This window comes from Sinocyclocheilus grahami, unplaced genomic scaffold, assembly GCF_001515645.1.
Source record: "Sinocyclocheilus grahami isolate Dianchi unplaced genomic scaffold, SAMN03320097.WGS_v1.1 scaffold326.1, whole genome shotgun sequence".
Classification (NCBI taxonomy): Eukaryota; Metazoa; Chordata; class Actinopteri; order Cypriniformes; family Cyprinidae; genus Sinocyclocheilus; species Sinocyclocheilus grahami.
In genome coordinates, this window is record NW_015505505.1 from 904,136 (window position 1) to 918,632 (window position 14,497).

The 14,497-nt window shown below is 41.2% G+C and overlaps 1 protein-coding gene and 1 long non-coding RNA gene across 2 annotated transcripts in view; one reads left to right on the forward strand and one right to left on the reverse strand.

The window, feature by feature from the left end:
• The window catches only part of LOC107602440 (uncharacterized), a 2,593-nt gene extending 1,542 nt beyond the window's left edge, over nt 1-1,051 (forward strand). The window contains exon 2 of the long non-coding RNA XR_001611038.1: nt 442-1,051. This is a non-coding gene — a long non-coding RNA (uncharacterized lncRNA). The remainder of the gene's footprint in view (nt 1-441) is intronic.
• Nucleotides 1,052-2,298: 1,247 nt separating this feature from the next.
• The window catches only part of usp22 (ubiquitin specific peptidase 22), a gene marked incomplete at its 5' end in the record, with an annotated part of 49,026 nt that continues 36,827 nt past the window's right edge, over nt 2,299-14,497 (reverse strand). The window contains 8 exons of the mRNA XM_016294932.1: nt 2,299-2,888; nt 4,318-4,467; nt 4,569-4,631; nt 6,117-6,208; nt 11,041-11,167; nt 11,240-11,398; nt 12,054-12,159; nt 14,223-14,370. Of these exons, the coding sequence (XP_016150418.1) occupies nt 2,846-2,888; nt 4,318-4,467; nt 4,569-4,631; nt 6,117-6,208; nt 11,041-11,167; nt 11,240-11,398; nt 12,054-12,159; nt 14,223-14,370 (888 nt within the window). The remainder of the gene's footprint in view (nt 2,889-4,317; nt 4,468-4,568; nt 4,632-6,116; nt 6,209-11,040; nt 11,168-11,239; nt 11,399-12,053; nt 12,160-14,222; nt 14,371-14,497) is intronic.

A 14,497-nucleotide genomic window follows, 5' to 3' on the forward strand; every position in this document is an offset into this window, starting at 1 on the left:
CGCTCACACACACACACACACACGCACGTATACACAGATATGCATACATGCGCTCACACACACACACACAGGTGCCCACATACCTGCATGCACGCGCACACACACAGCACACATATATGTACACGGATAAGCACACACACGTGCGCTCACTCACTCACTCACACACACACACACACGTATACACAGATATGCATACATGCGCTCACACACACACACACACAGGTGCCCACATACCTGCATGCACGCGCACACACACAGCACACATATATGTACACGGATAAGCACACACACGTGCGCTCACTCACACACACACACACACAGACCCAAGATAGCACACATATGTACAGGTGCCCACATACCTGCATGCGCACACACAACACACTCACTCACTCACTTAGATAGCACACATTTGTGTACACGGATATGCACACACACACACAGGTGCCCACATACCTGCATGCGCGCACACACACACTCACTCAGATAGCACACGTGTACACGGATATGCATACATGCGCTCACACACACTCACTCCGATAGTGCACACGTGTACACGGCTATGCATACATGTACTCACACACACACACACACACACACACTCAGATAGCACACGTGTACACAGATATGCATAGATGCGCTCACTCACACACACACACACACACACACACACACTCATATAGCACACGTGTGTACACGGCTATGCATACATGTACTCACACACACACGGCTGAGGATAACACTGCTGAATCAAGCCATGAAAGGAAAACGTCTTCATTCACAATGCATCTGAAACATGACAAGCCTTCACGACCAAACCAGCAACTGAAAGAGTCCAACGAAAGATTAAAGATGCGACGAAGCAGAAACACCTTCTTCCCGCTCATATCGAACCACGTGAAGAGAGAAAAGATGAGGGTATAGGACACATAAACTGAAACAATGACTTATAAAAATAGATTTATATATATATATATCTGCGTGGGTGACATTTCCAGCCCAAAGAAAAAGACGACAAAAACGAGGGCAGAGATGTGCTGTGAATGAAAAAAAACTAAAACACAAATCAAAAGTGCTGGATGAGGATTTCAGTATTTCCAAACTCAAGCGACGAACGACAATATAGGTTTACGCTGAAGTCAATAACACCTTTCTTTTGCATTCAAGTACATCAATAATGCATACGAAGAAATAAAAAAGGAATATTTTTCCCTCATATACTTCTCGGAAAATCATTGGAGGAGGATGAGAAAATGCGAGCGAATGTTTCCGATTCGTTCTTGAAGAAAAGGCGACTGAAAGTGAAATGCTGAGATGTAGTGAGAACTCCACACACACACACACACACACACTCAGATAGCACACGTGTACACAGATATGCATACATGTACTCACTCACACACACACACACACACACTCAGATAGCACACGTGTACACAGATATGCATACACACACACACACACACACACTCAGATAGCACACGTGTACACAGATATGCATACACGTACTCACACACACACACACACACTCAGATAGCACACGTGTACACAGATATGCATAGATGCGCTCACTCACACACACACACACACACACACACACACTCATATAGCACACGTGTGTACACGGCTATGCATACATGTACTCACACACACACGGCTGAGGATAACACTGCTGAATCAAGCCATGAAAGGAAAACGTCTTCATTCACAATGCATCTGAAATATGACAAGCCTTCACGACCAAACCGGCAACTGAAAGAGTCCAACGAAAGATTAAAGATGCGACGAAGCAGAAACACCTTCTTCCCGCTCATATCGAACCACGTGAAGAGAGAAAAGATGAGGGTATAGGACACACAAACTGAAACAATGACTTATAAAAATAGATTTATATATATATATATATCTGCGTGGGTAGCACACGCGTACACACACACGCACACACGCGCTCACTCACACACACACACACACACACACACACACTCATATAGCACACGTGTGTACACGGCTATGCATACATGTACTCACACACACACGGCTGAGGATAACACTGCTGAAAATCAAGCCATGAAAGGAAAACGTCTTCATTCACAATGCATCTGAAACATGACAAGCCTTCACGACCAAACCAGCAACTGAAAGAGTCCAACGAAAGATTAAAGATGCGACGAAGCAGAAACACCTTCTTCCCGCTCATATCGAACCACGTGAAGAGAGAAAAGATGAGGGTATAGGACACATAAACTGAAACAATGACTTATAAAAATAGATTTATATATATATATATATCTGCGTGGGTGACATTTCCAGCCCAAAGAAAAAGACGACAAAAACGAGGGCAGAGATGTGCTGTGAATGAAAAAAAACTAAAACACAAATCAAAAGTGCTGGATGAGGATTTCAGTATTTCCAAACTCAAGCGACGAACGACAATATAGGTTTACGCTGAAGTCAATAACACCTTTCTTTTGCATTCAAGTACATCAATAATGCATACGAAGAAATAAAAAAGGAATATTTTTCCCTCATATACTTCTCGGAAAATCATTGGAGGAGGATGAGAAAATGCGAGCGAATGTTTCCGATTCGTTCTTGAAGAAAAGGCGACTGAAAGTGAAATGCTGAGATGTAGTGAGAACTCCATCTCCTCCTCTTTCTGTCAAGTACGCTCCGGTTGCTCAGTGCAGATTGGTTTAGCTGTCATTTTTTTCTTTTTTTTAAATTGTATGCTGTTCTTTCGCTTTTCTGTAGTGAGAAAGGCTGCATGTGTATGTGGTAACGCTCTTGTCAGGCTTCACTCATACGATCCTCCCTTCACAGCTTTGACTCGGCTGCTCCTGCATCTCCATTATTCATATTCAAGGAACTGTTTATGGTAAAATAACAAGTACCTGCAAAAAGGGAAAATACATTTAGACATTTTTTTTTTTAGAAACCACAGTAAAAATAAATAAATAAATAAATAATAATAAAAAATAAATAAAAAAAATAATATATATATATATATTTTTTAATAATATTATTATTAGGAATTAATTTTTACTTTTTTTAATTTAATGTAATTTTAGTTACTATATGGTTATATAAAGTCAATTTAGATTTTATAAATTTTTATTCCAGTTTTAGTTTATTTGAGTACTTTAAAAAAATAGAAATGTTGCTTTGGTAACTAGCTGAAATAAAATAAGTTCACATTTTTAAAATAATTTATTTCAATTATTTTATATATTTTTTTATTATTAGTAATAAAATAAATTAAATAAATAACAATAACAAATAAATAAATAATTTACAATTTTACAGAGCAGCGTTATTTTAATATTTTTAGGTACTTTTATAGTTACTATTATTATTAATATTTGGAATAAATTTTCACTTTTATATTTTTTGTTTTTTAATTTAATTAAATTTTAGTTACTATATGATTATATATATATATATATATATATATATATATATATATATATATATATATATATATATATATATATATATATATATATATATATATATATATATATATATATATATATATATATATATATATATAGTCAATTTAGATTTTACAAATTTTTATTCCAGTTTTAGTTCAATTTTAGCACTTCAAGTAAAAAGAAAAAAATAGAAATGTTGCATTGGTAACTAGCTACAATAAAATAAGTGTAAAGTTTTTAAATAATGTATTTCAATTAATTTTTTATTATTACTATTTTTTTATTAATAAAATTTATTTGGGCACTCAAGTCAGTAAATTATATTAAACTTGTATTATATGATATCAACATTATATTATTTACCTGATAATATAAAGTAAATTCTGAATGCCACTGAATTCAATTAAAAAAAAAAAGATTTTACAATAAATAAAAATAGGTAATTCTAGTGCAGTAAGTTTTAAGAAAAAGCTCTAGCATCATATATTTATCAAAACTAATTACAGTGTGTAATTTAGTTTTAAACAGTATACAGTAGTATATACTTTTTATATTAAATATTTTTAATTTAATATAATTACAATTATTTATAATTATTATTATATTTACTGAGCAATATATATACACAAGTATTAATTCTATACTAAACAAAAATATTAAAGAATTTTATGAAAATTGAATTCTGGCATTAAAACTTTGTGTAATTTTGTTTATACACAGAACTAAGTATTACAGAATTTCAATATTTGTAACATTCCTTTTTAATAATAATATATATTTTTTGTGTGTGTGCAAATGTTTCTGATTTGATCTTTTGTTTGTAATGCAGTGAAACTCAAGTGTGGCTCAAACGCTGATGCATGTTTGCAGTATGTGTGCGACAGACCCCTCGCTGTCCAGAACATCTTTAATGCTGGCTTTAGTGATAATGGCATCATCGCATTTAAACCACTGGTCCTTGTGCTGGCGGATGAAGGTGGTGTAGTGGCCGCTCTCCAGCGTGCCCTGATGATTGACCACCGCGAACAGAGAATACCTGCAGCAGCGGACACACACACACACACACACACACACACAGAGAGACGCGTCACGGGACGAATCACTCACACACACTGAACACAGCAGACCTTCACTCACTTGTTGTCATTGTTTAGAGAGTCTACAGGCTGCTGGTACTGTCCGTTCATCCGGCTCTCTTTACTGAGAGAGAAACAGAGCAGACGTCAGGACATGAACTCACTGTCTTTACTAGGGTTGGGTACCGAAACCCGGCACCAATATGACCTATGTAACCCGTATGTACTAGAACCGAACCAGAACGCAGATTTCAGCACCATGCCGGAGCGATCGATTGAAATATCTGTCCTCAGGTTCTCCGAAACGGACGTAAAAAGCATCATCATCACCGGCACCGCACGATGGCTTGAATAAAACAGATAAATTATATTGTCGCAGTCTGTGAGTGTTTATTGTCTTTGTTTTATCATTCAAAACGTTTATATGTTCTGTTAACTTACAGCTATAATAGCCATGCCTTTGTCCATATAAGTGATTTCCCGGAGGATAATTTTTGTCTACTTCTGAGACTGGATTTGTAGATTTTCTCTGCGAGGGCGCCCTCTGGCGTCCAGTATGAATGAAACAGACATCATGCATTTATAGTGCTAATTAGGGCTGGGCGATATAGCTAAATTTTTTATAAACGATATAATGTTTTATATGCAGATTAAATAGGTCTAATTGTCTCCCGAAGCCACAGGAGGGCGCATTGAGCAAAATAATGCAGCGCATTTAAATGGTCAACGCAAGGAAGTAACTCTATAAAAACGTGCATTACGTCTAAATTAACTCATATAAATCAAATATAATTTCATAAATTGCATAAACAATTATGAACAAAACAGCATCATGTATTTATGCATTGCTTAATCCAAAGAGCCGAAGCGCTATTCACACAGACTGCATTTAAAATATGAGACGCAGTGAAAAGGAATAAACCTCCACAAATTCGTGACCTGTTTTCTAAAAGTTTAAACTGTTTTAACTGTGCATGGCTTTCTATACATCTCTCGCGTGAGACGCGAGTGCAGCAGTTGTATTTGTCCGTCTAAAAAATGCGCTGAATATGCGTTCCGTGTGAATGGCTTGGTTTCGGTTTTCACCTGATCAAGATCTTCTCCGCATCGAGCTTCTATACTTCTCTAATATTTTGAAAGAATAACGCAGCAGCGGCGCGTCTCGTGGACTAGACTAACAAAACATTAAACTACAACGTCACTTACATCATCATCACAGCATCTCACGCGACACTGATGACTGATGCACACCTAACATTCAAAGGCAAATGTTTATTTTAAATTAGACTAATATTCATCTTTTATTCACAATCTCCTCATCACAGGCCGACACAGCACGTGTTCGTGTGTGCAGTCTGCGTCACTCATAGCACATGCACTATATCGAACATTTTTTCTATCGATATCGAATAAGGTGTACCGTCGATAAATACCGATACCGTTTAATCGCCCAGGCCTAGTGCTAATGGCCAATTCATCATTTTTTGGGAAATTTTTATTTATTAATTTTTTTAATAAAGTATCGATTTGGCACCGGTATCGGAAGAACCCCAAACGATACCCAACCCTAGTCTTTTCTGGAACGACACTGAATGCTGCGCGCTCGTACCTGGAGGCCATGAAGGGCGTCATGTCCAGCTCTAGAGGGAAGGACACGTAGGTGGTGATCTTCCGCCGGAGCTTCGCCGAATGCTCGAACCGCTGCATGAGAAACCAGAGCAATCAGAATGAAGAGCACAGCGCTACTGATCAACACTTCATCAGACAATCAAGCAGCTGACTGAGAAGACAAAGAGTGCTGAGTCCATTTGTTTTGAAGCTATATTCAATGTTTGACAGATCAGACTGTGAGGCTGCAAAGTACAGATGCACCAACATAAAAACACTGTCTAAATGCCTGATAATCAAGATGGCCAATACCAATACATGCACAATATAAATGCTATTCTTAAAAAGTATTGAATGACCAGTGTACTGAAATAGTAACATTATATACTAGTCTGGATAAAACTAAAAAGTATACGTTATTACAGTAGTATCAGTAATAGTAGCAGAGATAATCAAAATAATAACAACGTAAAGGAAACTTGTTAAAAGTAAATTCTGGAACCGTGTAATTTTGTTTTAAATAGTACACAGTAGTATATCATTGTAATTGAATATTAAATGTTAATTAAATAATGTACAGAAATATAAAAATTCTAAAACTAGTGCGTGTGTAAAAAATAATAAGATATTAATACAATAATAATAAATGAAATGTGTGAAAAGTGAATTCTGGAATCTTTATTTGTAATAGTAGTGTAGAATTTCAGTATTTTTACATATTTATCACTTAATATTATTAATATTTTAATAATAGTTATAATATTTATAATCACTATCATCATTCATTTCTGTAATGAAATTTGTGAAAATAATATGATAATATTAACAGTGAATTCTGGCATTAAAGCGTTATAATGTACATTATGAAAATGAGTATTCCTTTTTATATTTGATAAAATTCCATTTAACAGTGGTATTAAATTATTAGCAAGTTTAACAAGCATTGAAAGTAATCTAAACACAGGAAAACATAAAAATAGGAGAAATAAGCATGCACAATTATAAATACATACGATATTGCTCAGTATCTGAAAATAATTATCATAAAATTATACAAGCAAGAACTTAAATGATCAATAATACAGATGTATCATGTATCCCTACTTTAGTGAATCAGTGCACTTTGATATACAACAAAACAGACCCCAGTCCATGCATTCACACACACACACACACAGACACTCTCTCTCTCACACACACACACACACACACACACAGACACTCTCCCCACACACACACACACACACAGACACTCTCTCTCTCACACACACACACACACACACACACACACAGACACTCTCTCTCACACACACTCTCTCTCACACACACACTCTCTCTCTCACACACAGACACTCTCTCTCACTCACACACACACGCACACTCTCACTCACACACACACGCACACTCTCACACACACACACGCACACTCTCACACACACACACACACTCTCTCTCTCTCACACACACTCTCTCTCTCTCACACACACTCTCTCTCTCTCACACACACTCTCTCTCTCTCACACACACTCTCTCTCTCTCACACACACTCTCTCTCTCTCACACACACTCTCTCTCTCTCACACACACTCTCTCTCTCTCACACACACTCTCTCTCTCTCACACACACTCTCTCTCTCTCACACACACTCTCTCTCTCTCACACACACTCTCTCTCTCTCACACACACTCTCTCTCTCTCACACACACTCTCTCTCTCTCACACACACTCTCTCTCTCTCACACACACTCTCTCTCTCTCACACACACTCTCTCTCTCTCACACACACTCTCTCTCTCTCACACACACTCTCTCTCTCTCACACACACTCTCTCTCTCTCACACACACTCTCTCTCTCTCACACACACTCTCTCTCTCTCACACACACTCTCTCTCTCTCACACACACTCTCTCTCTCTCACACACACTCTCTCTCTCTCACACACACTCTCTCTCTCTCACACACACTCTCTCTCTCTCACACACACTCTCTCTCTCTCACACACACTCTCTCTCTCTCACACACACTCTCTCTCTCTCACACACACTCTCTCTCTCTCACACACACTCTCTCTCTCTCACACACACTCTCTCTCTCTCACACACACTCTCTCTCTCTCACACACACTCTCTCTCTCTCACACACACTCTCTCTCTCTCACACACACTCTCTCTCTCTCACACACACTCTCTCTCTCTCACACACACTCTCTCTCTCTCACACACACTCTCTCTCTCTCACACACACTCTCTCTCTCTCACACACACTCTCTCTCTCTCACACACACTCTCTCTCTCTCACACACACTCTCTCTCTCTCACACACACTCTCTCTCTCTCACACACACTCTCTCTCTCTCACACACACTCTCTCTCTCTCACACACACTCTCTCTCTCTCACACACACTCTCTCTCTCTCACACACACTCTCTCTCTCTCACACACACTCTCTCTCTCTCACACACACTCTCTCTCTCTCACACACACTCTCTCTCTCTCACACACACTCTCTCTCTCTCACACACACTCTCTCTCTCTCACACACACTCTCTCTCTCTCACACACACTCTCTCTCTCTCACACACACTCTCTCTCTCTCACACACACTCTCTCTCTCTCACACACACTCTCTCTCTCTCACACACACTCTCTCTCTCTCACACACACTCTCTCTCTCTCACACACACTCTCTCTCTCTCACACACACTCTCTCTCTCTCACACACACTCTCTCTCTCTCACACACACTCTCTCTCTCTCACACACACTCTCTCTCTCTCACACACACTCTCTCTCTCTCACACACACTCTCTCTCTCTCACACACACTCTCTCTCTCTCACACACACTCTCTCTCTCTCACACACACTCTCTCTCTCTCACACACACTCTCTCTCTCTCACACACACTCTCTCTCTCTCACACACACTCTCTCTCTCTCACACACACTCTCTCTCTCTCACACACACTCTCTCTCTCTCACACACACTCTCTCTCTCTCACACACACTCTCTCTCTCTCACACACACTCTCTCTCTCTCACACACACTCTCTCTCTCTCACACACACTCTCTCTCTCTCACACACACTCTCTCTCTCTCACACACACTCTCTCTCTCTCACACACACTCTCTCTCTCTCACACACACTCTCTCTCTCTCACACACACTCTCTCTCTCTCACACACACTCTCTCTCTCTCACACACACTCTCTCTCTCTCACACACACTCTCTCTCTCTCACACACACTCTCTCTCTCTCACACACACTCTCTCTCTCTCACACACACTCTCTCTCTCTCACACACACTCTCTCTCTCTCACACACACTCTCTCTCTCTCACACACACTCTCTCTCTCTCACACACACTCTCTCTCTCTCACACACACTCTCTCTCTCTCACACACACTCTCTCTCTCTCACACACACTCTCTCTCTCTCACACACACTCTCTCTCTCTCACACACACTCTCTCTCTCTCACACACACTCTCTCTCTCTCACACACACTCTCTCTCTCTCACACACACTCTCTCTCTCTCACACACACTCTCTCTCTCTCACACACACTCTCTCTCTCTCACACACACTCTCTCTCTCTCACACACACTCTCTCTCTCTCACACACACTCTCTCTCTCTCACACACACTCTCTCTCTCTCACACACACTCTCTCTCTCTCACACACACTCTCTCTCTCTCACACACACTCTCTCTCTCTCACACACACTCTCTCTCTCTCACACACACTCTCTCTCTCTCACACACACTCTCTCTCTCTCACACACACTCTCTCTCTCTCACACACACTCTCTCTCTCTCACACACACTCTCTCTCTCTCACACACACTCTCTCTCTCTCACACACACTCTCTCTCTCTCACACACACTCTCTCTCTCTCACACACACTCTCTCTCTCTCACACACACTCTCTCTCTCTCACACACACTCTCTCTCTCTCACACACACTCTCTCTCTCACACTCACACTCTCTCTCACACTCACACACAAAGACACAGACAGACACACACTCACACACACACTCAATCACACACGCTCACTCAATCACACACGCTCACTCAATCACACACGCTCACTCAATCACACACGCACACTCAATCACACACGCACACTCAATCACACACGCACACACACTCTCACACGCACACACACTCTCACACACACACTCTCACACACACTCTCACACACACAAAGACACAGACAGACACACAGACACACTCTCTCACACACACACACACACACAGACACAGACAGACACACACTCACACACACTCAATCACACACGCTCACTCAATCACACACGCACACTCAATCACACACGCACACACACTCTCACACGCACACACACTCTCACACGCACACACACTCTCACACGCACACACACTCTCACACGCACACACACTCTCACACGCACACACACTCTCACACGCACACACACTCTCACACGCACACACACTCTCACACGCACACACACTCTCACACGCACACACACTCTCACACGCACACACACTCTCACACGCACACACACTCTCACACGCACACACACTCTCACACGCACACACACTCTCACACGCACACACACTCTCACACGCACACACACTCTCACACGCACACACACTCTCACACGCACACACACTCTCACACGCACACACACTCTCACACGCACACACACTCTCACACGCACACACACTCTCACACGCACACACACTCTCACACGCACACACACTCTCACACGCACACACACTCTCACACGCACACACACTCTCACACGCACACACACTCTCACACGCACACACACTCTCACACACACAAAGACACACACACACACACACACACACAAACACAGACAGACAGACAGACAGACAGACAGACACACAAAGACACAGACAGACACACACACACTCACTTTGAGGTGGAAACACGCCACGATAGGAAGTCTCTTCATAGTCAGCTGCTTGGTGGACTCCTGGTAACTATGGCAACCACTGCATTTGATCTTGGCGCTGCTTCCTAAGTGTTCGGGTCGAGTGAACCTGCAATGCAGAAGCGCGAGTCAGTGGCGGCCGTGGCTCGATTGTCCTGCGGCGGGGCGAGAGCGCCTGTACCTGCGTAAGCAGTCTGTGAGTGTGGTGGCTCCACTCGGGTGACTGTCTCCGTTCACCACACTGCCGTCGCTGCCTGGGCTGAGTGGCCAGAACGGGGTGGACGAACCCGGCAGATCCAGGCTGATGTCCCAGAATGGGTCTATTGTCGTGGAAACCCCACTGCAGACAAGAAAACACCAAAAAATCAGCAAAAAGAGCAACGTTTCTATCTTTTTGTCAATTCTAGCACCTGATTTGATAAATGCAGCGGTACTTGAATAATCAAAAGCAAAGAAAGGAACTGAATGGGCGGAGTGCAATACCGCTGTTAAACACAGGGTGGCGCTGAGGAGCATGAATGATCTGTGCATTTCAAACACTTGAGGTTGTTCAATGGCATTCTAACTGGGTTACATACAGAAAACAGGACACCAACACTGGCTCTGTTCCAAAACCTGGTGAGCTGCCTATGTAGGGAGCATTCTAAGGCAACACACATTTGATGGCTGTTCCAAAAATTAGAAAGGATAATTATGCTGCCTACTAAGTTACCTCATTTAATACAAAAAAAATAAATAATAATAATTATATATATATATATATATATATTAAATATATTTATTTATCTATTATAAAATTAAACATTTTACCCAATGTTTTTTGTGGAAAAAGTACTGATAAAAATTCTAATAAATTTAATATATACATTGTGTGAAATATTTAATTAGATTTTTTTTTTTAATCTTTGTGTGCAAAAAGAAAACTTATACAAATTCAAAAAATATTTATGAAGATGAATGTGAGTGGCTCTTCTACAGCGAACACAAGCTCTTACTGGCAGACTTGGCAGGTGACGTCAGACTGCAGGCCTCCCGTGAAGATTTGGTCAATGATGCAGCTGCAGTGGTTTGGGTTGTTGGCTTTTTTCCCATTGTCATCTCCTTAGTGGACATGGAAGCAGCATATGAACGCACACACAGACACACACACACACAGACAGACAGACAGACAGACACACACACACACACACACACAGAGACACACACACAGAGACAGAGACACACACACACACAGAGAGACACACACACAGAGAGACACACACACAGAGAGACACACACACAGAGAGACACACACACAGAGAGACACACACACAGAGAGACACACACACAGAGAGACACACACACAGAGAGACACACACACAGAGAGACACACACACAGAGAGACACACACACAGAGAGACACACACACAGAGAGACACACACACAGAGAGACACACACACAGAGAGACACACACACAGAGAGACACACACACAGAGAGACACACACACAGAGAGACACACACACAGAGACACACACACAGAGACACACACACAGAGACAGAGACACACACACACACAGAGAGACACAAACACAGAGAGACACACACACACACACACACACACACACACACACACACACAGACACACACACACACACACACACAGAGACACACACACACACAGACAGACACAGACAGACACAGAGAGAGAGAGAGAGAGAGAGAGAGAGAAGGTCTGATTAGAAAGCAGAAACAGCCCTCCCTTTGCTTCACACTGCAGGAGGAAGACCGAGGTCCGTCTGATTCTCACACACACACACACACTCTCTGACCCGGAGTCCGGTGAGCACAGTGCATTCAGACGCCCTCACATCAGCATTGGAAGGTTTTTCAGAGGAATCTACGATTTCACAGCTCTTATGTGGAAACCGCTGACAGACTATCACAGCGCTGAAGGTCATCTTCATGAAATAACGTGCAGAAAATCTCCCTACGCTTTGACAGAAGTTACTGAAAAAGTTTCTGGAAGAAGTCAGGAAACATTTGAAATCATTTACAGCATAATGAAATCAGGGCTGCACGATTCATTGAAATCAAGCCAAAGTTGCTGCATCCTCACGAAAGATTATCATTTGCACACATTTTAAAGCCTTGCCAGTGAAAACATTCAAGTGATTTTACACTATTCAAGCAGAAGAACACATAAAAGAGCTCAATTCAGTGCTTGTGAGCCGTTTTCTGTGACATAGTGAACTCTCGCTTCTCTCTGCGCTCGAACGGATAAATACATACAAGATTATTTCAAAATTCAGGATAGCTTGGCGAATATCATCGTCGTTTGAGTCTCAGGAGAACATAAACTGTTGAGTAATAAATCGGATGTGGATCGTTATATTGGATTTGTGCATTAAAGCAACCGCGTTTACCAGCTACTGTCTGTCTTTAATGTTAATGCATCAAAAACGAGAAAATCATTCATTGTTCTTGGCTAATTTTAAAAATATATATATTTAATGAAAACTATGCAACGTTATTTTACATTTAATTCTTCCATTTCTGCATCTGAACTCCTACAAACCTGAATCCTGCCCTTCTGTGCTATTGCTTGCAATTTGCTTATTGTGGAATATAATTGGTGGTATCTACACTTTTCTTATCATAATAAGCTTATTTGTTAAAATACAAAATAACAAGGGTCTATATATTAAAAAAACAATAACTGTTGCACTTTTTTGTGGCGGGGTCAGCTCAAGAACACACGTGTGATCTGGCTATTTTGCCTCAAGGCTGCCCATGTTGGCTTTACCAAGTCAACATCAAAGTTTGTTCTCAAACTTTAGCCTCTAGTTATTACATTTACATTTAGACATTTAGCAGACGCTTTTATCCAAAGTGACTTACAAATGAGGACAATGGAAGCAATCAAAATCAACAAAAGAGCAATGATATGCAAGTGCTATAACAAGGACATATTAATTATTATTAATAATCGCAACATAACATGACTGAGTAATACGCAGTTGGGTTGCTACTTGTAAATGTTGCACAATCAATTAGTGAGCTATCATACAGGAAAATCCCAGATCTGACTCTGAACGGAACGTAGAGTAAAAACCGTAGTTTAACACAGCTGTCCTCTGATTGGCTGTAACATTGCGGATAGCGGCGTCTGATTGGCTGCAGTACCTTTGCAGTGTCTGTGCAGCACATCCAGAGCAGCGATGAGGAACTCGTGAGCGTCCTGCTGCTCGTATCCGGCGAGGTGTCGTGCATGAGTCCAGACCAGATGCAGCAACCGGAAGGGAATGTGAGGAGAGCGGTGACCCGAGTAGAACTACAGGACAGACAAATAGAGAGAAGGATGATATGTGTGACAGAAGGTGTGTGTGTGTGTGTGTGTGTGTGTGTGTGTGTGTGTGTGTGTGAGAGAGTGAGTGAGTGAGTGAGTGAGTGAGTGAGTG